At 39.0% G+C, this 24,314-nt stretch overlaps 1 protein-coding gene across 4 annotated transcripts in view; it reads right to left on the reverse strand.

Moving 5' to 3' along the window:
- The window catches only part of LOC124232944 (LIM and calponin homology domains-containing protein 1), a 311,710-nt gene that overhangs the window by 26,849 nt on the left and 260,547 nt on the right, over positions 1-24,314 (reverse strand). For all 4 annotated transcript variants that reach the window (XM_046649899.1, XM_046649900.1, XM_046649902.1 and 1 more), the window contains 4 exons: positions 22,433-22,651; positions 7,707-7,797; positions 5,874-6,037; positions 1,979-2,084 (listed from right to left, as the gene is read on the reverse strand). In XM_046649899.1, coding sequence (XP_046505855.1) covers positions 1,979-2,084; positions 5,874-6,037; positions 7,707-7,797; positions 22,433-22,651 — 580 coding nt within the window. The remainder of the gene's footprint in view (positions 1-1,978; positions 2,085-5,873; positions 6,038-7,706; positions 7,798-22,432; positions 22,652-24,314) is intronic.

A 24,314-nucleotide genomic window follows, 5' to 3' on the forward strand; every position in this document is an offset into this window, starting at 1 on the left:
CCCTCCCAGTTAAAGACAAATGATGTCTTTTAAGGTTATACTTACTGGAGGGCTTTCGCCTCGGGAAAGATAGGGACTCTATATGCTCCAAACAAGTACTACTGTTACTTTTATATCTAGCAGCGATGTCTTTGGCACACAATGCAAACACATCCTTCAAGTCAGTGGTTTTCAGAGTGTGGTCCCTGGATCTGCAGCATCAGCACCACCTTTGGGAACTTGTTAGAAATGCAAATCCTGTGGCCTCAGCCCAGACCTATTCAATCAGACACCGTGGGGCTGGGACCCAGCAATCTGTATCTTAGCCAGTCCTGCAGGGCACCCTGGCACATGCCCATGTTTGAAAGTTAGTACTTAAAGCCATATCCCCATAATATAAACATTCTTATTTTAAGGAAAGCATCTAAGAATACTTTATTTCTGCCTGGCATCTTGCTCTATACTTCTGTTCCTACTGCTACCATCCTGCAACTACTAGATTACATTATTAATTACTCTTACATTACATTATTCATGCTTATTCTGGGCCAAGTGTTGAGCAAAACACTTTTTTTGGTTTATCTCACTTAATTCTTCCAATGTCCTATGAGGTTGGTACTATAATTATTTCCAGTTTACAGGTGACAAATAAAGATTAGGGAGAACTTGGTGGGTAAGGTGACACAGCTGAGACTAGATGAGCAAGAATTCGAACTCAGGCCTCTGCCGCCAGAGCCTGCAGCCGCAATTACGGCTTCCATGAGCCAGAGCACAGGACAGGTGTACGCCAAATAGAATTCTATCTTGAAATGCTCTAGGGCTACTAAATTTTATTTTTTAATCATTCAACTTAGATAAAGCAGAAAGTAAAGTCCCTTACTTCAACAGCGCATTTTACAAAATTGAGATGCCAGACAACAGGTAATGGAATGTAAAAATATGTAAGACAACAAAACTAATTAACTTGGCTTAAAATACCTATTTCCTCTCTATATTACTTATCTACACAATTACAAAGTACTAGAAATAGGCAGAATTAAAATGTCTAAATATGGTCAAATGCTGGCCCAGTTAAGAGACTTCATGTCATTCTCTTCAGGAGGGTAGGGCTGACAAACATAAAACAGATGCTTTAAAGACAGTATTGAACTTGTTTCCACATTAAGAAACTAGTGATCATCAGAGTATGTACCAATTAATTCCCTCCCAGTACTTCCTGTCATGTAGATAGAACCTGGCTTGTCTCCCAGTGTCAGCAAAGGCTAATGGAAGCCAACTCAGGTTCTGTCAATAGTGGCCCCAAATAGCTGCCCATCCTTGGAAAGAAGAGTAAAAATAAATTCCCAGCCACAATGACCCTGTGCTATCCTCTTTGCCTGGACTGATGAAAGATGCTAAAATATATCCACAGTCTGCCTGTTTGTCTATCTATCTATTCTTGCTATAAAGAATTTTTGGAAAGATTAAAGATTTTGGTTATGAGTAACACATTTAATGTACAATCATGAATGACTTCTCAGTAATCATCATGTACACTCAGAAATTATTATGAAGTAAGCAAATCTGACTTTCTCCAAAGTCATTGTCAAATTAAATGGATATTTTACAAAGACTAGGTAATTAATAATTAATGAAGTTGATATAATATTAAGACTATAAACTTTTTATTAAAGCTATTGGTTTTTTATTTTGTAATTTTTTTGTTTTTTTACATTTTGGAGACAGTAAAATTAATTTAAGGTATCAGACACTTGTGTAGGCCCTATTGTGCCTACAGTGCCTGGCTGACAGAATGGTCTTGGCAGCCGGGGTTCCTGGCTTGGCCAAATAGAGAAAGCAGCCCAGATTTCCATTCTGAAGTTATTAATTCAGCCCTCGTGGACTCTGGCAAACACCATGGCTAAAGGGATGTCAACATAATTTAAAATAAAGAATGTTTTACTACAGATGGGCCCAGCAGAACACGTAGAATTAAACTAAAATGGTTCCTTCTCTTTACCTTGAGAATTGAGATTTGGCAAATGTAATTGGTTGGTTTCAGGCATTTTGTCCAGAAATGGAAACGTCAGGGTTGCTTCTGGCTCTGGAGATTTTGGCTTTACCACCTGGATCATGGGCAAATGACATAAACATTACAAGTACTGTCCATTAATAAATGCACAGGTAAAATGAAATGTAAAGATCTATGGCTATTCCCTAAGTCAATAAATCCAAATATTTAACTTTTAAATGGAAAATTTTGCTCCTTGCCCAAACCCCCTTCATGCTTTTCTACATTAACACAGAGGTCACTTTTCAGAGAAATCAAACTAGAGCCTAAAAATTTGATAATCACTTTCATCCAAACCCAGAGGATAGTATTCCATCTTCAGGATTATACATCACTCTGTCTCATTTTCGTATTGATCAATCACACATTCTCTGCTTGATACTACATAATACTGAATTTGTAATGTCAGGAAATGAGATGATCCACATAAGATAAAAAAATCTTACTATGTGAGTGCTAAATATTAAAGTAATATTAGTTTCTAATGGATGTTATTCTCCCAACACTATACAACCCCCCACAAACTTATGCAACGCACATTAAAGACAATACCCTTTGCCTGTTGACAAAGAAGCATTATTATAAATAATCGCTATCAAATAGTGCCACAGCAGTGATGTGCTTAGGGGATTTCTGAGGCATGTGAGACTACTTGTCCTTATGGTAGAGAGTTCCAAAATTACAGGCTTTAGAAATTCTTATGTTTGCTTTGCAGAAATAGATTGTTTTTGTTATTACTATTTAATTTTATTTTGTTTCTCTCCAATCTGAACGGCATTCAGTAGAAACATCCTTCTTCACTTTGTTGCTTCTAATCAAGTGATTGCTGAAAGACCAGATTACCCAACTAATGTCTGAAATAAGACTCAGGAGACTCTGAGCAAAGATCTGAATGAGGAGCACGGCTGTGTCAGTCGTGTCCGTTCAGCGGCTCACAGGACTTTCTTTGATTGCCTCTCTGGCTGGCGCTGTGTCCCCACTGGATTGATTTGACAGCCAACAGGGTGAGTGAGGCTATGAAACACTTGTTTCATCATAAGCTGATCTACGGTTTGGTCCTCAGGACGCTTTAATGTCTAGAATTTCTTCTCAGTAGGATTTTATTTTTCTTTATGAACAATGTATTCAACCCTAATGGAATCCTAAGGAAAATACAGTTAATCACTTCATTCTGCATTACAGAGGTCAAGCAGATGTCCACATGAACTTCAGTGTTAGACAGGGAGCAAAAGCCAAGGCCTAGACTTACCAAAGTTGACAACCCTCAAATCTTAACCTCATACCATTTCCTCTATAATCGAGTCTGACAAAAAACACGTTTCAGAAAATGCCCGGTTGTAAATGAAACAGTTAATTGTTGGCAGAAATGCTCAAAATGACCACTATGTGAAAAAGTCAGCCTATGTGGATGGGCACTTCATTTTATAAAGGTGACACCCTCAAGTGAAATCAGAGAATAAAACCTGTTGCAACCACTGTGATCACCTTTCTTCCTTTCTCTAAGAGTTAACTGTATAGTCAGGAAAAGAGAAACGGGGGAAATTCACATGGTGTGAGAAGAGCATTGGGTTCAAAGACGGTTATTCCATTTGCTAATCAACTAGCAGAGATTCTTAACCTGGAGTTAACCACAGAACAGAATTCAGGGGGTGTATGTACTCGGTACCACTTGATACCAAGGAAAACTTGGTAATCCTGTGTATTTTATGCTTCTAAAAATATTATTCTGAAAATAATGTCTACCAGATGGCCAAAGGGTTCATGGTGCACACCCGCATACACACACACTTATACAGTTAAGAACCCCTGAAAACAATTTTTTCCACAGTGGGGTAGGTATGACACTGGTGGTCCAAAGATGGATTACACAGATGAGGTAACACAGATGAGGTATGTAGATGAATACTTTTTAGCTATGGTATTCATTTTGTTTGATTTTTTTTTTAATTCTAGCAGTGATAATAGAGCTTTTCTTTCAGTTTAAAGTTAGAAAAATGTCAATTTGTTAGAATGATAAATAAATAATGGTTACAAATGTAATGCAGATAAGTCAAAACCTGAAAAGGAGGAAGTCCTGCCTGCCCCCAGTGTTTTTCCTAGTTTTAGTTCCTCCTTTCAGACCTCCAGACCATTCTTCAATCCTCTATATAGAAAAGTGGGGAATAGGGAGAGTCTGAAATTCCCACAAGGCATCAAGGCCATAGGTATTTTTGTGGTTCTACCAAGGAGACAGCACTCTCAGCTCCTCAAGGCCAGGGGCCATGTCGTGTTCACTGTTGAGTATCCAGTGTCTAGTTCAGTGCCTGGCACACAGTAGGTGCACAGTCAATATTGGTTGAGTAAATGAAGGATGGACCAGAACCAGAAGTGGTAAATTTTCACTTTAGAGTCAAATCCAAATTTTGGGTTAATTTTTAAAGTTGGAATATCACCACATATAGTATATGTCAGTATGCAAGTCAGTGGTTCTCTATCTGGGCAGCCCATTAGAATCACCTGGGGAGCTTTTGAAAATACAGATGCCTGGGCCCTGCCCCCGGAGATTCTGCTTTGTTTGATCTGGAGTGCGCTTGGTATGTTTTAAATTCTAAAGGGTAGCCAAGGTGAGAAGACTGGTATAAAAGATGCAGACTTTTAGACTTTGTGCTCGAAAACAAGCCAAACTAACATAAATGAGATGAGACTCCAAAAGAGGAAGAAATTTAATAAAAACAAGGCGTTAAAACTCATTATATCAGAATAATAATTTTCTAGTTTCCTCGTTATTCAAATCTAGAGGCATCAGAAGTACCATTGCTATAAAACGGGTGGATATTGGAAAGAGAATATTTAGCAAGCCGATAGGTTAAAAAGCAAATAAACAAGCCCATGAACAGCAAACTAAAATCTAACTGCAAAGCTTTATAACTTATATTTATGTTATATTTCTCTTTTAAATGTATCTAATTCTTCATAACTAAAAACCAGTTATTTAAAATAACTTTTAAAAGATGTTGAAAGATATATATACATACTAATATATACCAATTGTTACTAACAAAGAGGTAGGTTTCTGTGATGTTTTCTCTCTCTTGTTCTATTTCTACACATTTGTTTATTTACATCTTATTTTTAAATATATTTACATATATTACCTGATGGATTTGTTACATATTTCCATGAACATTACTGTAAATATGTATATATATAAAAGCTGTTGCAACAACTGTAATCACCTATCTCCCTTTCTCTAATATATACGTATTTTCCTTTTTTTCCTCACTTTCTCTGTGTATAAACTGAATGTTTGTGTCCCCCCAAAATTCATATGTTGAAACCCTAACCCCCAGGATGATGGCATCAGGAGGTGGGGCCTTTGGCAGGTGATTAGGTCATGAGGGCAGGGCCCTCACGATTGGGATTAGTGCCCTTATGAAGGAGACTCAGAGAGCTCCTCTGCCCCTTCTGCCAAGTGAGGACATAGCAAGAAGCCAGTTGACTATGAACCCGTAAGAAGATTCTCACCAGACACCGAAATCTGCCAGTGCCTTGATCTCGGACTTTCCAGCCTGCGGAACTGTGAGAAAGAAATTTCTATTGTTTATAAGCCACCCAGCCTATGGTATTCCATTAGAGCAGCCCAAATGGAATAATCTATGTATCTTTCTATATGTATTTAAATTTTTACAATAAACATGTAGTGCATTTGTATTTAGGGAAAAAAAAATACAGATTAAAGATAGGAAAAAAGATCAGAAGAGAAAAGAAATCGTCCTTAACAACAAGTGCCACAGCAGCAGCCAGCCAAAATGTGAAGTCTCACTAACTTTTGGATTTAATTGCTTTGGTCCACTAGGGACTTCACCTTTTGTGACAGCACCAATTCCACCTTTCCGCTCATTTCATTTTCCAGTTTCTTCTGGTCTTTTTCTTCTGGCACGTCGTTCTTCAGCTGGGGGCTGGAGGGAAACTCCACAAAGGCCACAGTCGGGCTGGATCGAGTCACAGTGGTTGTAAAATGCTGTGGCTCTGAAATGGAGTCACATTCAGAAACATCAAGAAGAAGAAGACGACCATGTAAAGGACCATTTGTCCTGTGATGCCACGAAGTACATTGCGTGTGTACTTATCCTGCTCCGGGCAACTAGGAGCTAGACTGCAGTGCAATGAGAGGCATAAAAGAACCTAAGACGCCAACATTCTCTAGGCTCTTTCACATTATAAAAAACTCAAGCAACATAAAACACATCAAAGAATCCCACTACGAAAAACTCAAGTTCTTAATAAGAGTCACAGTTTACATAAGAATAACAATATATGAAACAAAACACTGAAACAGAAAATACTATGATAGGTGGGTTGGATGGGAGGACATCTATAGATAATGTCTATCCATATGACTGAGCGGCAGCCTCACTCTTCCTTTGGTATGTCAAAGCTCCTTTTTAACACCACATTTGCATAACTGGAATGTGTTGATGATTACATGGTATACATAATGCAATGAGAATAAAGTGTTCTCTGCTATGTAAACAATTAGGTCTACTCTGAGTGGGTGGAAAAGTTATCATCTGAGGGAGCGTATCAAAATGTGGAGGTGCAATCTAGTTAGTAGCTTATGCTAAAATTTTTAGTAATGACATTTAATTTATTTTAAAATGCCATTTAAAAATAATTTGGTACTAGAAGAGAGTGAGAGGTTTTGTGTTTTTGTTTTCTGTGAGGAAGATTGGCCCTGACCTAACATCTGTTGCCAATCTTCCTCTTTTTGCTTGAGGAAGATTGTTGTTAACATCTGTTGCCAACATCTTCCTCTATTTTATGTGGGATGCCGCCACAGCATGGCTTGATGAGTGGTGCTAGGTCTGCACCGGGGGATCTGAACCTGTGGACCCCAGGCCACCGGAGTAGAGCACGCAAACTTAACCCCTACACCACTGGGTCAGCCCCAGAGAATGAGAGGTTTTTATGTTTATCAAAAGAAGAGGGGCCAACCTGGTGGCCGAGTGGTGAAGTTCGTGTGCTCCATTTTGGTGGCCCAGGGTTTTGCTGGTTTGGATCCTGAGTGCAGACATGGCACCGCTCATCAGGCCACGCTGAGGCGGTGTTCCACACGCCACAACTAGAAGGACCCACAACTAAAACGTACAACTATGTACTTGGGGGGTCGGGGGACGGGAGAAAAAACAGAAAGAAAAAAAAAGAAGAAATGTGTTAAAAACATTGAGAAACATTACTTTAAGGAACAGTGGGTCTCTATTCATACTCAGCATCCATATTTGTGGCATTACTTTATTCTTTCAAACTATTCACCAGCTTTATCATCTCAGCATCTATTTTTATGATATATTTTTCATCTACGTCTTATCTATTGCTGTTACTGTGTGTTAATATATGGCCTTCAGTTTTTAGCATTATTTATTTGGGGAAATACAGTCTTCTTTACGATGATGGAGATACACTTTCAAAAAAAATAAAACAAAGTAGCAAAAAAGCACAGGCTGGTGGTTTTACAGCAAGATGAATCACATGGTCGGAATTTCCCTAGCAAGCCTCTAGGTGGCAGCACAACCACACCAGTTATAGAGCTTGATACCTACCTTTCTATGGCTCAGTAGGAGAAATTCTTGACTCTATTTCCATTATATCTTAAAAGTTATCATGATTCACCTTAAAATTAATCTGTTATGAGACAAACCTGATGAGGCAAGTTCTGTATTCCCTTTTTCTGTTTTTTCACCATCATTCCCATCTTCTTGACTGTTCAGTTCAGTTTCCTCAGTGGTTGCCTGAAAAAGAATTTTCCCCTTTGAATAAATTATCCCTTCGAAGATTCTAAAAGGTAAAAGATTTCTTTCTTCCTTTTTTCTGAATAGTAATAATTAGGCCAACAAGGCGAATTGCCTACATGAATTCACTCTTTTCTATTTCATAGGCAGCTTTATGGTGAAAGGCTAGATTTTCTTGGAAGGTGACATTCTGTGAAGGAGAACCACGTTATAAGGGCGTACACGTGCCCCCCCCCGACCTCCCCCCCTCCTCTGACTGCCTCAGATGCACATCCCCACTTTTTCCTTCTTTTTACATTGAGTTTTCAAAATCATAGTTACCACCCACTTGCTCCAAATGCCTTTAAAGTTGGCTTAAGGTCATTTCACCAGTGAATTTTTTTTAAGGTTACACACAGCCTCTCAGTAGCTTGTCTTCAGCATAGATGCCTGTGGCTCTTAGCATTGTGGGTTTTATTCTCGATGTTCTCTTCTTTCCTGGACTCTCAACATCTCTCTATTATCCAGATCTCATTGTCTCTCCCTCTCCTCTTCTCTTACTGGTTCTTATTCCTTTTCTTTACACCAAAATATGGGGTCATCCCTAAAAACTTCAACTATTTCCCCCACCTGTGCTGAACCAGCCTCAAATGTATCGATTATCCCTATGGAGTGACCATTATGTTCTCTGTCCACTTATGACTTGTACTTTCATCTCCAGCCCTGAGAGTCCATCAAAGCTTCAGTTCGGCTGAGCTGACCATCAGTGTCATGGTAGACGGCTCACACTCAACATGCTAAAAGTTACCTGCAAACAAGCCCCTCCTCCGAATCTGATGATTTCTGTTTATAGCATTAGTTTCCCCATCACAGAAATTAAAGTCTTTGAAGTGTTTCTTGACATGCACCTCAAAACTGTCCATTATTTGCCAAGTCCTACCAAGGTTCTAATGTGATAGTTTTTATATCCATCTCTTCCTTTCTGTTTCTACAACTAGGGCCTGAGTTTAGCCTTTACTCCTTTGCTCTTCCACCAAGGGGTGTCTCTGATCTGGATCTTGCTGTCTAATCTACTTGGCACGTCACTGTGATCATCTCTCTTGGTAGTACCTCAGTTTATCACTTTTATGCTTGTATTCCTGTCCTTCAGCAATACCTCAATTGTGCCAGTTTTATGCCTGATGGAATTTTTAACATTTTTAACATTTAACGAATTTGGAGTAACCTAAATGTCCAACAATTGGGTAATGGCTGAATGAATTACCATATGCCCATAAAAGGAACTATTATGCAGTTATGAAAACGTGTGTTGGACAACAGTTAATGATATGTGAAAATGCTTATTACCTAAAGTTAAGTTAAAAAGTATAAACTGTAGGGGCTAGCCCCGTGGCTGAGTGGTTAAGTTCGCGCGCTCCGCTGCAGGCGGCCCAGTGTTTCGTTGGTTCAAATCCTGGGCGCGGACATGGCACTGCTCATCAAACCACGCTGAGGCAGCGTCCCACATGCCACAACTAGAAGGACCCACAGCGAAGAATACACAACTATGTACCGGGGGGCTTTGGGGAGAAAAAGGAAAAAATAAAATCTTTAAAAAAAAAAAAGTATAAACTGTATATAAAGTATGATGCCTACAATATAATATTTTATATATGCTCTACATATGCACAAATATACCTGCTAATACATACATAAAAATGTATAAAAAAAGACAGTAAGGAAATACCCTAAAATGTTAATAAGTAATCATTTTTAATGTGCTTAAATTTTGAATGAATTTTTCTTCTTTTTAAATATATTTCCATATTCCAAAATGTTCTACAATGACCATGTATTACTTCTGTAATGAGAAAACAAAATCAATGTAATTTTACATTTTCTTTATTGGGAGCCTACTGACTCCACAGTGAATAGCAAATTTCTCCCACTGATACTATAGTAGTTGCTTGATAAAAGTAAATGAAAGGTTGACTTGATTACTGGTTAGAATATACCTCAGCAACCAAAGAGAATAAGTTAACGACTATCATGTTTTTTAGTAATAATGTCTTATTATAAAGAGCTAAAGTTGAATTTTTAAAGTGTGTATGAAATATTTCATAAATTTAAAAAGGTTTTAAGATAATGACTAAAATTGGTTGCAGAAAAGGCATTATTAAATACTTTTAAAATATCCCCATGAGTTCTCTAAAAGCTGTGGCTTTATGGGTCTCTCATAAGGATATATATTTTATGCATAAATCAAAATTTGCCCTTCAAGTAACCAAAATGAAAGCCCTTTAAAGTTAATGTATTGGTGGAAATTGTCATTGAATTTTTTAAAGACAAACTACGCAAGGACGAAAGAATGGTTCAAAATATGCAAATCAACAAATGTGATACACCATATTAGTAAAACGAAGGATAAAAATCATATTATCATCACAATAGATGCAGAAAACACATCCTTTCATGATAAAATTCTCAACAAATTAGGTATAGAAGAATGTACCTAAACATAATAAACGCCACATTTGACAAGCTCACAACTAATATCATACTTAATGGAGAAAAGCTGAAAGTTTTTCCTTTAAGATCAGGAATGAGACAAAGATGCCCACTCTCATCACTTCTATTCAACATAATACCAGAAGTCCTAGCTAGAGCAATTAGGCACAAAAAAGATAAAAGGCATCCAAATTGGAAAGGAAGAAGTAAAACTGTTTCTGTTTGCAGATGACATGATCTTATGCACAGAAAACCCTAAAGACTCCATCAAAAAACTGTTGAAACTAATAAATAAATTCAGCAAAGTTGCAGGATACAAAATCAATATACAACTATTTGAAAAAGAAATTAAGAAAACATTCCCATTTACAACAGCATCAAAAGAATAAAACACTTAGGAATAAATTTAGCCAAGGAGGTGAAAGATCTGTACACTGAAAACTATAAAACATTGATGAAAGAAATTGAAGAAGACACAAATAAATAGAATGATAGCTTATCTTCATGGATTAGAAAAATCAATACTGTTAAAATGTTCACACTACCCAAAGCGATCTACAGATTCTATGCAATCCCTATCAAAATTCTAATAGTATTTTTCACAGAAATAGAAAAAACAACACTAAAATTTCTATGGAACAACCAAAGACCCAAATAGCTACAGGGATCTTGAACAAGAAGAACAAAGCCAGAGGCATCACATTTCCTCATTTCAAATATATTGCCAAGCCATAGCAATCAAAACAGTAACATACTGGAATAAAAATAACATAGATCAATGGAACAGAACAGACAGCCCGGAAATCAATGTACACTTTTCCAGTCAAGTAATTTTTGACAAAGCCTCCAAGAATATAAAATGGGTAAAGGAAGGGCCGGCCAGGTGGCGCAGTGGTTAAGTGCACACATTCCGCTTCAGCGGCCTGGGGTTTGCTGGTCCAAATGCCAGGTGTGGACATGGCACCGCTTGGCAAGCCATGCTGTGGCAGGCATCCCATTTATAAAGTGGAGGAAGATGGGTACGGATGTTAGCTCAGGGCCAGTCTTCCTCAGCAAAAAGAGGATTGGCAGCAGATGTTAGCTCAGGGCTGATCCTCCTCAAAAAATAAATAAATAAATAAAATGGGTAAAGGATAGTCTCTTCAATAAACGGTGTTGGGGAAAAGTGGATATCCACATGCAAAAAAATGAAATTGGATTCTTATCTTACATCATACACAAAAATCAATAACTAAATGGATTAAAGACTTAAATACCTGAAACCACAAAACTCCTAGAAGAAAACAGGAGGAAAGCTCCTTGGCATTGGTCTTGGAAATGATTTTTTTGGATTTGACACCAAAATCACAGGCAATGAAAGCAAAAATAAAAAGGTGGGACTATATCAAACCAAAACGTTTCTGTACAGCAAAGAAAATAATTAACATAATGAAAAGACCATCTATGGAATGGGAGAAAATATTTGCAAATCCTATATCTGATCAGATAAGAGGTTAATATCCACAATATATAAGGAACTCTTACAACTCAATAACAAAAAAACCCAAATAACCCAATTAAAAAATGGGCAAAGGACCTGAATAAACATTATTACAAAGAAGATATATAAATGGCCAACAGCTATATGAAAAGATGCTCAACATTACTAATCATCAGGGAAATCAAAACCACAATGAGATATCACCTCATACCTGTTAGAATGGCTATTACCAAAAAGTCAAAAGAAAACAAGCATTGTCCAGGATGTGGAGAAAAGGGAACTCTTGTACACTGTTGGTGGGAATGTAAATTGGTACAGCGATTATGGAAAACAGTATGGAGGTTCCTCAAAAAATTGAAAATAGAACTACCATATGATCCAGCAATTCTACTTCTGGGTATATATCCAAAGGAAATGAAATAGTATCTCGAAGAGGTACCTGCATGCCCATGTTCACTGTAGCATTATTCACAATAGTCAAGATGTGGAAACAACCTAAGTGTCAATGGATGAATGGATAAAGAAAATGTGATGTGTGTGTATATATATATATAAAATATCTATATATTATACATAAATATTAATATTATATAGAAATATACAATTGTATATATACAAATGTTTATATATATATATATTTATGTACACACACACACTCACACACAGTGGAATATTACTGAGCCTTAAAAAGAAGGAAATCCTGGGGCTGGCCCCGTGGCTGAGTGGTTAAGTTTGGGCACTGCGCTGCAGGTGGCCCAGTGTTTTGTTGGTTCGAATCCTGGGCGCGGACATGGCACTGCTCATCAAACCACGCTGAGGCGGCATCCCACATGCCACAACTAGAGGGACCCACAACGAAGAATATACAACTATGTACTGGGGGGCCTTGGGGAGAAAAAGGAAAAAAATAAAATCTTAAAAAAAAAAAAAAAGAAAATCCTGCCATTTGTGACAATATGGATGAACCTGAGAACATTATAGTAAGTGAAACAAGCTGGATACAGAAAGGCAAATATTGCACAATCTCAGTTATATGTGGAATCTGAAAAAAAAAAGAAAAAAATGCTGAACTCATAGTAACAGAGAGTAGAATGGTAGCTAGCAGAGGCTGGGCACAGGGGGAAAGGGGAGAAAAAAACAATCAGTAGAAGGGCGGTTGGTAAAGCCTGGGAGGAGGGAGTCATGGGAGTTCCTGTTTAACAGGTAGGGTACAGAGTTTCAGTTTTGCAAGATGAAAAGAGGTCTGGAGATGGATGGTGATGATGGTTGCACAAGAACATGAATGTACTTAATGCCACTGTACACTTAAAAATGGTTAAGATAGTAAGTTTTAGGGGGCCGGCCCCATGGCCAAGTGGTTAAATTTGCACGCTCCGCTTTGGCGGCCCAGGGTTTCACCAGTTCGGATCCTGGGCATGGACATGGCACTGCTCATCAGGTCATGATGAGGCAGCATCCCACATGCCACAACTAGAAGGACCCACAACTAAAATATACAACTATGTACTGGGGGGATTTGGGGAGAAAAAAGCAGAAAAAAAAAAGGTAGTAAATTTTATGTGTATTTTACCATAATAAAAAAATTGGAAAAAAAGTCACTGTAAAAAAAGAAATAAATGAAACTCATTTGCAAATTTTCTAAGATTAAAAACCCCACAAACTTTAAGCAACAAGACTTTCAAGCTTCTAAAGGATTTTACAATAGTATCTAGTGGCAAAAATGTGCTTTTTCTGGGGCTGGCCCTGTGGCCTAGTGGTTAAGTTCGGTGAGCTCCACTATGGTGGCCCATTTGGTTCCTGGGCACAGACCTACACCACTCATCGGTGGCCACGCTGTGGCAGTAACCTACATACAAAACAGAGGAAGACTGGCACAGCCCTTAGGTCAGGTTGAATCTTCCTCAAGCGAAAAAAAGAAGACTGGCAACAGATGTTAGCTGAGGGCAAATCTTCCTCAGCAAAATAAAGTGCTTTTTCTTTTGGAAGATGGGGTAGTTCTGAAATCCTCATAATTAGGTGGGCATTTTCTAATGATGGATAATCATGTATCAATTCTGGAAGAACATACTATTAAATTAAAATGCACTTTTAAAACCCTAGGCAGGAAATAAGCATCACATTTATATTATTTAATGGATTTTGTACCTTTTTAATATATCAACAAGCTTTAGTTGAATCCTTTTAAGAGACTTAATGAATGGAAATAGTTAAATAAACTGAAGTCTCTTTTAACATAAAGTTATACATATATATATGTTGTATGTGTATTTACATTGTTATATGAACAACTGATATGACAGTAGCATTTGAAGATCAACCAATCTAGCATTACAATAGAATAAGTTGGATTTTATAATTCAAAGTGCTCCCCTCACACATAAAAATATTAACATATGACAGCATTTTCTGTTTTATGATGCTTATATATATAATACTGTCAGAAATACTGATTTTAGGTTTCTCCCCAAATGAATTAGATTACAGAAATCTATCTGAGGTTGGGAAACAAATTTGCAGTCAAATATTGATGAGTGATGCTCTTGAGAACACCAGTGTCTCCAATTCCTAGAAAAAAAATTAAATAACTACAAAAACTGGGCCAAAGCCTCCGCAGCCCAAAAATGAACAAAGAAACGGACGTATTTTATTAAACCCCGGTTGCTACCTGTATTATTTTAGGTACTACTTAGAAAAAGACTGCACTGTCTGTAAATGTGACACACTATTGATTATAAGACATATCCTTATTCAGAGACGTTTAGATGTGGAAAGTGTGCCACTCAGAATCAATGAAATAAGATAGTTCATGAAGTCCTTTAGACCCAATTTCTAATGCAAAGGAGACAAAATCCTCCAGCACTACTTTACTAAGGATGATTTTCGAGCACACCGCATTCCAGTAATATTTTACTAACACATGACTAATGGAGAACTTCCACTTTTTAGAATTCTCACATTTCTGAATGCATTTCCATAAGGCTTAACACTCAAATACTGAGCTCCCAGGTGACCCAATTTATATTCCCTTAAAATGACACTTGGAAGGTTACACACTGTTGTTACTGTAGCCACAATTAATATATATCACATTTACCATGTGTCAGCACTGTTAGGGCATTTGACATGGATTATCTCACTTAATCCCCAAACAAGCTCATAATGTATGTACTGAATTGATTCTCTTTATACAGAGGAATCTGAGGCCCAGGAAGCTAAGTGACTTACCCAGGGTGACACTGAGAGTAGGAAGGAGAGGGGGAAACTTGCCCTGTGCTGGAAACCTCCATGCTCCATCATCTGGGCTTGGAGTCACATCCACCTCCAAGTTGTCCCCAAGTATTTAAAGGTTTTGATTGATAAGAAGAGAAGAAACCTGAGAATGCCAAGTTCACTGCTGAAACGATTCAAACTGTCTTTTCCATTCACTTTCCTTCTCACCCTTTCTATCTCCTTCTTTCCATTCTACTTCTTATCCATGTATTCTTCAAAAGATGAGAACTCTCTGGAATCTCTCAAGACAGGAGGCAATTTAGCTAAGTCTCTGCTTCGCAGGGTGGCTTCCCAAACTGCCCCCAGCCATCACCCATCTTGGGGCTTTCAATCCAGTCCAGGTTCTGAGGGGTAGGGGCCCAGCAGAGTATCTGGCATACAGCAGATAGGCAATCCATGTTAGGTAAGCAAAGGTTATACGCATTACTTATGAAATTTATACTGTCAAGCTTAGTTTAAATGCATAGTAGTCATCAAAATCAGGCTATTACTAGCAAAATATTCAGGATAAATTAAGAGAAAAAGCAAGCTAAAACACAATTTGAATAACATGAGCCCATTTGAAAAATATTTTATATGCACTGAGAAAAAGAGGAAAAGGATACACATTTGAAAAAAATCTTAGTTTAAGCTCTGAGTGGCTGGAGTAAGACGTAGTTTATATTTTCTTTATAGTTTTCTATATTCTGCAATATATATATAGACTATATGTAATCAAGGGAAATCTCCAAAGCCACTGTAATTAACTTGTGTCTGGATACTCCACCCTGAAGGCTTGTTACTTTTGTACTCACATCACTACTTGGAAGGAAATGAGTTCAAACTTGGCAGTTTTAACCAATCCTGATAAACTCAAAGGTTTGCCTGAAACAAACATGCCTTGCACTTTCTGACCCATACTTTCCTTTGGTTACAGCCAAACAGAGGAGAGCTCTTCCCTTCTCCAGTCGGTAACACTGTCTCAAGGATGAAAACAAGTAAATAAAAACAGATCCCTGGACATGAGTGAATGAGACCACAGAACAGTTCCAGAGACCTAAGCCAGGAGTTGGCTTCCCCTCGACTGAGAACACCATCCAAACCGGCTCTGGTGCCAGACTCAGCCCTGAGGCCACGGGTGGGAGGTGGCAGTTTCCTGGCTTGAGAGGGACACAGTCTCGCCATAAAATCTACCTGGCATCTGGCTGTTCATTTTACCAGGAATCTCATTGGTGGACTGGCCCAGAGAGTGACATTGGAGAATGAACTGGAAATAGGAAGCAGCACAGCAAGGAGTATCCTGAGATCTAGGGCTTGGGTGGTTCTGTTTCTAGGACAGAGAAGCTATAAGAACTTGGACTGATCATTCAACCTCCACAGGTAGGAAGAAGTGATGTCCAGGGTCCTTTCCTGAGCTACTATTCTGTGACTCTGAGTGATTCCCTGCTCCAGTCTCGAGTAACTTATTTGCCTATGAGCCCAGAAAATCAGACTATTTATGTCTTGGCACCATGACCCAGGTGCCACATAGGCCATGCACGTGTTTCTCCTTTCACTTTTATATCTCCAAATATCTATTTCCACTGGACGAAACAGGATCTACATGGAGAATCAGCCTCTCCATTCCTTAAACTTTTTCTTTTTGCCTTAAACTTTTCAAACCAACAACGTGAGGCTCTAATCCAGGCAAGATGGGCTCGGTTTGACCTTTTACAGTCCGTGATGTGTACTTTCTTGAAATCTGTAAATGCTCTCTACCTAAATATCTTTAATGACTTTTAAAGAGCATTAAAATCTAACACTCTCACAACTACTTCTAGATGGGGAAAAACAGTTTCTAAAGAAATGTCTGTTGACATTTGACATCTACAAGGAACTTGCAGTTGGTCTCAGTTGTAAGGAAAATAGCACCTACTCAAATGCCTTCACCCTGCTCTCACTGCAAAATAAAATGTTTCAAGAAAGATCTGATTGTCTGTTTTCCCGGATCAAGAAAACATTAGTAAAGGACTGAATTTTCAAGGGGAAGGCCTAGAGCTTTATGAAGGTGAAAAAAACTGACCTACTTTGTTACTTAGTTTGAGAAAAGCAGATGAAGTAGTTTAGACACCTAATAGCTGAGTTTGGCCCTTGGTCAACGAGGGAGAATTGCCACAAACCTGGTGGGGAGGTGCTGGCCAGCAGGGAGGGTGTGCATGACAGCATTCAGGATGAGCTGGCAAGAGGGAGCTGATCCACAGTCATGGAAAGGAGTGACAGAGTCAATGGGTGGGAGTCTGGGGGTCTAGGCGGCAGAGGAAAGCCAGAATTGGGAAAGAGTGAATAATAGGAGAAGCGAAATGAGCTGCAGAAATAATCATGTGAGCATCTGCAAGGGCAATCGTCTTCTGGAAAAAGCTATTCACATCTGCATGCTTCTTAGAGAATTACAACTGGAACGACTGACAAGCTGAGTTGGAAGACAGCAAGAAATTCATTTCATTTATTTGAAATTCACATCTGTGCAAGATGGTAATTTTGACGATCTTACTTTAACCCAAAAAACTTTACCCTTATCACCTTTTCTGGCTTCTGAAAAATATACTGTGACTTTCTTTCTCCTATTTGCTGTATGATAATATTAAAAATAATTTAAGGGCACCTCTGTCTATCAGTCGCTTTGACATCATGGTAAATGCTCCATATAAACGAATTCTCACAATAACCATCAGATGCATATACTATTATTCTCCTTATTTTAAATATAAATTGAGGCTCAGACAGTTTAACTTGCTCAGGTGGGGTTTGATCTTTGACCTAGTGCATGGAGTACTTTAGGTGTTTTAGGAAACGGTCATTTTTGGTACTATCGTGGAAAGAAAAATTCAAATACAAATATAGCTGACAGTGGAAAATACTAGAAAACATTAGAATAGTTTTGAGGGAGACATAAAGCATCTTTCTGCAGGGCAATAAATAGGATAAATTAGTCCTCAGACTAGAAGACCTCCCAAATTTTTTTCCAGTCCTACATTCTAGGAGCCTGTATTTGTGCTACAACGTGATTTTCTTACAGAGCCAGCATTTTCAAATGCAAAAAGAAGTACTGGTTTCCACTGGGAAATATCTCAGGGATAACTGGAAGGGGCCTCTGCTCAGAGTGTACAGCATCTAGTCACCCTCTTCACCTCTTGGGATCCTCCTGTGGGCTCCACAACCTTGCCCATGCCTTTCTTTGCTTCTGCTATTTGCAACATGTGGAATAGCCTCCTTCCTTTTTGCATTCCAACGCAAATCCCAAATTTACCGTCAAGTTTCAAAATCCACATCCCACACAAAACCCCAACCTATAATGATCTTACCTATTCTTTGCAATCTTATACCCCTCTGGTCTTCTGACCCTAATATGTAGCACTTAATTAAATATCGTTTTATACACTTTTCTAGTTGCTTTATGAAAATTGCTTTCCAAGCAAGTTTACGAGTTTCTTCTTCTATTTCAAAAACTGGGCACAGAGTAGGTCCTCAATTCATGCTTATCAGTTAACAGGCAACCCTAGGCCAGGTAATTACTATCACAATCTCATTACCTTAGAGATGATTCAACCGAGGATGATTTGGAGTTTGCTGGTATTAGTAGATACAGCCAGAGTAATAAAAAAAAAACAAGTCTAATCTAATTTAGGATCTATTTCTAAAGTCCACAGTCCCAAGAGTTTCAAATGAGAAAGGTGAGGTAGAAGGAAATTAAAGAGACGACATAATGTCACACAAAAGTGGTTGTGCCGGGCCAAGAGGCTGCCCCTCTAACCTCGCCCCGTTGCCCCTGGAGTCTTGCGGCCACCCTTCCATGCTGCCCTGCCTCACAGTCTAAGCTAATGCTCCTGCCCACTGCTGCTGTGCCCTTTAACAGTTCCAGCTCGCCCTGCAGGAGCTGTGACATTTTAGTGGTGGGTGAGGCTACTCCTCTGTAAAGAGTGTATCTGTTGGGAATGCAGTTTTTAGAAGAAAGACACTATTTAACAAGAAGAACACTATTCCTTTGACCACCCCACAGAATGGGGCAAATGAATTAGAAACAGCAAATCAGGTCGCGGCCAGTCTCAGGCCCTGGGAGGCTCTGAAGCACAGCCCCGTTTTAAGCTGGTCGCCGTATTTTGTCATGACCAATTAATTCCACCGTTTCAATAGGAATAAACTGGCTGGCACACAGTCAAGAAATGCTTTTCTTGGAATGTGGAGAAGGAAGTAAAACGAGGAGCAGGTTTATTGGAGAAGAGATCCTTTTAAAATGACCCTTGGGGTAACATTCTGAATGGAAAACTTTTGGTGTCATAAGTTGTAAGCGAGTATGAAGAGTGTTTTAGTAAATGAGCCAAAATTTTGTGCAGAACAGCTAACAACTTGGCTTATGGTCTAAGAGACACACACAGGTAGTTATCTACCCAGAAAATCATGTAATAGCCCCTGCCATAATTAATTCAAGAGCCTAAAGTCCTAGAGACAGGGTAAATAAAGGTTATGATCTATTCGAACCACTAGGGTTTACTAAACTAGAAATTATTCCAAACTAGGCAGCGTTTCCGAGGAAGAGAGACACAGAGGAAGAGGGTCCCAGGCTTTTCCACGAGTTTGGATCTGCATCTTGAGGATGCCCGGGATCAGGCTGGTTTCTGAGAAGAAAGTCCACAAGGCCACCTTTTGTTTGGGGGTTTCCTTGTTACACTGTATAAACTTCTGAAATAATGTGATTTCTTTCAGATCATCTAATTTTGCTTCTCTTAAAACAAGATACTTTTGGGGATATGTAATCAATGTGCAATCTTTCAATCTATCTTCTCTTTGCCTTTAGGGAGTTTAGCAGTACAACTACTGTTAGGTGGAAAAGGCCTGGAAAAATATACACATATATATATTTTTTTTGGTGAGGAAGATTGGCCCTGAGCTAACATCCATTGCCAATCATCCTCTTTTTGCTGAGGAAGATTAGCCCTGAGCTAACATCAGTGCCAATCTTCCTCTATTTTGTATAGGGGATGACACCACAGCATGGCTTGATGAATGGTGCATAGGTCTGCACCTGGGATCCAAACCTGTGAACCCTGGGCCACCAAAGCAGAGTGCACAAACTTAACCACTATGCCACTGGGCCAGCCCCAAGAATGAGTATATTTTTAAGGGAGGTTTTACTGCTCTAAAAAACAAGCAAAAACCCCTTTTCTTCTGTTTTAGGAGTTCTGTACTTAACGCAATAGGTCTCCATGCAGGATGGGTAAAGCTTTTTCCTCCAAAGGGCTAAAAGCTTAGAATACGAGCGATTAAATAGTTGGTTTAGGAGGTTTAGGCCTTATACCATCTGGTCTCTTCATTTATTCCTTTAACTTCTGTCAGGAATAAAATCTATTCAGCCAAAGGCAGGATTTCCCACAAATTCTAACAACAAGATGGTCAGAGGGCAGAACTGGTGAGAGGTAGAGAACAGATGTGTGCCTGATAGCAGAGCCCTCAGGATTTGTTCTTATAATGAATCCACTAGGACTGAGTTAGCCCTGTGCACCTCTGTTATATGGCCAGTGTCGTGGGACAAGCATGGCACCCACACTCTTGCTTTTCCACAGTACAGTGAGAAAGAACCGTGCTCAACAGTATGTGCAAAGGGCCTGTGACCTGATAGACAGAGTAACCAAACTGAGGAATGGAAAGGTTATTTATGAAGGGAACTTATAGAAAATGTTCATCATTAAGTGTGGCAAAAGGGAAATAAGAACAGAATTACTAACTGTCCCAGAAAAGCAATTCCACTACTGTAATGTCTAATTAATTTGGGTAACTTCTAATTTAAATTTAAGAGCATAAGTTAATATTGACTCTACCAGTAAAGTTCGCACACAGACCTCAACATTCCACCTCACGAGAATCTGTAAGAACTCTGCAGAAACTGTAACATTTATACAAATAAAAAGTGAAGTTAAATTCCAGGCTGACAGACACAGCATTTGCCTGGATCTTTGCTCCTGGAGACCAGCAAACATGTTACCATGGCGAGGAAGTTATTCTGGTCTATTCCAATTTGAATCTCTTTCATAGGGCTTGAGCACTGTGGGGAAGAATTATGTCCTCTCAACTCCTCTGAGAAAACATTTTATTCTTCAAAAGACAAATCCCAGAGATAAGAACAAGAATATCTAGCCCACTGGGTGGGTTTCGCTAGCTGCGTCATCTAACAGCCCTGGAGCTGGGAGACAAGTCTTTCAAACCTCTCTAGGGATTCAGGGTAAAATCTTGACAGTTCTCTCCATCCTTTAAAATTCCAACCCAAACACTATAAATTAAAATGGCAGAAATCAGCCTCTGGTGAGGACAAATGAGGTTGAACAGAGTCCAGCTTGCAACTCAAAAACTGGGCTGCACCTGTGATAGTGAAAGTTTGGGTTTGATCAGCAAAACCAGCATGAGGCTTTCTGGTGTGAGACCTAAGAAAGCGTCATCTGGATCCTGATGCCCCTCCAGGGTGGCAAATATAATGTTATTATTTTGAGTGTTCCTTTTTTTGCTGTTCTTGAATTATCCTACATTTTTTAGCTTGGCCATTCAATAGTGTTTCCAATTACTCCGAATTTAAGAGGGCTAAGCTAATTAAAAATCAGTTTGATTCTAAACGTTTTTGGTTTTTTTAACTAGTAAGAAAGATACCCTTTCCTACATATGGTCAAGGACAGAAAGTCAGGTTCTAAGAGCATCAGTTATTTTCAAATTGTATCAAAAAGTCTGATGAGTCCTGAACAAACAGAAAAAAAGCTATTTTAGAGGTTTATTTTTCTATAACACTAGACATCAATAATGTGAAGACAAGAAAAGTTTTTCTTATTTATAATTTATATTGTTCCTTTTATTACACCCACTGTGAGGGTTGAATTGTGTCCCTCTACCCCAAATTCATATGTTGAAGTGGTAACTCCCAGTAACTCAGAATGTGACCTTATTTGGAAATAGGATTGTTGCAGAGCTAATGAGTTAAGATGAGGTCATCCTGGAGTGGAGCGGACCCCTAATCTGTATGACTGGTGTCCTTATAAAAAGGAGAGATTTTGATACAGACAAGCACCCAGGGACAGCACCAGGTAAAGTGAAGGCAGAGATCAGGGTGATTCAGCTACAAGCTAAGGAACCCCAAAGATTGCTAGCAACCACCGGAAGTTGGCAGAGAGGCGTGGAAGGCTCAGAGCCAACAGAAGGAACCAACCCTGCACACACCTTGATTTTGGACTTCTAGACAGCAGGGCTGCAGGACAATTAATTTCTGTTTAAGCCACTCAGTTTGTGGTACTTTGTTGTGGCAGCCCTTGCAAGCTGACACACCCACATAAAAAGAAACGATTGCCACCAAGACCTACTTACGTTTTAAAACAGATTCTTTCACAATGGAATTATCCCAAAGAGGAAAAAAAGTTTGGTTCTTACCATCAGTTCTTGGGGAACAGAATTTGGCTTCTTTATGTTGATCTCGATGCTATTGCTGTCTTGTTTCAGCTCCACGGGGGACCCATGCACTTTGGCCACACCTTCAAACATCTGGGATTTGGTTAACGAGGGGGCCAGCTCCACTGTGGGACACTCTCTTTCCTTCTCCTCCTCATCGCCATGAACCATTTCTCCATTCATGTTGAATTTCCCATCTACCTATAAAAACCAGAAAGAACAAAACACATGCTATTCCCCAATGAAAGACTATAAGAAAATAACACATTCAGAATCACCTTAAAACATTAGCATTTAATAATCAGAGTCCAACAAAGAATAAGGTCTCTCATACACTTCAATTGGTTTTAGAAATTAGGGCTCCTATAAATGCCACCTTTCAGGGCCTCTTTGAAAGGTCGTTGGCCTTCTCATCTAAAGCCACTTCACTTAAGATTACATTTCATGTTCGTCTTACTTAGGGTGTGCTTCTATTTTAAAGTCTGGCCAATCAGGGAATCTTACGTATAAATACATGCCACATGTTTGGGTTCCAGTAATTTTTCATTTAAGTTCTGATTGCTATTCCACAATCTTCAGGATTTTTTTCTGGTTAATATATAAATTAGGTGGAACCCCCCTCGGATGGGGAATATTTCACAGGTTATCCTGTGGTGGTAGGCGGCAATGGGTACTTCTTTTGATGCTATCATGGAGGGCAGGAAACCTGATGCCATGCTATGGTATAGTAAATCCCTCTTTCTAGTTAACTTTACAATCCAAGTGTTTTCAACAAAAAAGGCCAATGCACATTAAAATATTTTTTGTTTTGCACCCATATCTAGGGAAACCAGTGAAGCAAGAAAGGAGAAGCAGAGAGAGTGGGCGGTCTGGCTTATTGAAAGGCATCTAGCACCTCTGTCTTGAAGTTCGAGGCAAAGTGGAGAATGCTTATGAGAGGAAGCCCAGCAGTTGGACGGCCTAAGACTGAGTCCTGGCTCTACCACTTAATAGCCACGTAATCTTCAACCTGTTTCCTCATCTGCAAAATTTATAACAATGGTCTCTCCCTGAGAGTGCTATTACAGCCACTTTATGGATTAATAGATGTACAGTTTAGAACAGTACCTGGCACATTTTAAGTACATAAATATTAGCTGTTACTGTTTCTAGGCCTTCTAAAATCTTTCAAAAGGAATAACGGAAGGCCAGATATTAGTTATAGTTTATTTGCCTTAAGCCAGCGGCTTGCACACTCTGTTGTCTGTGATCCATAAGAAAGAAACAAATCACAACTGAGCACACACATAAATATAACTGAAACAGGAGTTTCACAAAATAATATCTTGCTTTATTATCTGTGATACACCAGTCTGTTTTTTGTTACTATAGTCTATTCTACTTCATTTTTTTTTAAAAAAAATGCTGATTCCAAACCACTAAATTGCTTTTATAAGCTAGCAACGGTTGGCAACTCTCAGTTTGAAAAACACCTCCTTAAACTATTTCACTTGATCTTTTTTTTACTCTTAATTCTGCTGCAATGGGAAACTGAGTCTATGCCCTGCCTCCGTGCCCTACCCACCTCCCCACAAAAACACACACACACACACACACACCCCCTTATCTTCTGTCCTAGCATTTATCTGGTAACAACTGTCCCATTTACATATTATCTTCGAGCACAAGTGGGTCCACCCACTCAGTGGTGCAGCTGTGAATAGGGCTGATAGCCATCAAGGCCTGTGATGAGTCAAGGGCTCATTGTGGTCAGGAGTGAGCCCCAGCTCTAAAAGGACGTCTACTGCGGTTCCTCAATCCACCCCTCCATGAATGCTCTTCCTGAGGCCTCTACACCATCTTGCCACAATGGTAAGGGACTCGT

This window comes from Equus quagga, unplaced genomic scaffold (genome assembly GCF_021613505.1).
Source record: "Equus quagga isolate Etosha38 unplaced genomic scaffold, UCLA_HA_Equagga_1.0 146_RagTag, whole genome shotgun sequence".
Classification (NCBI taxonomy): domain Eukaryota; kingdom Metazoa; phylum Chordata; class Mammalia; order Perissodactyla; family Equidae; genus Equus; species Equus quagga.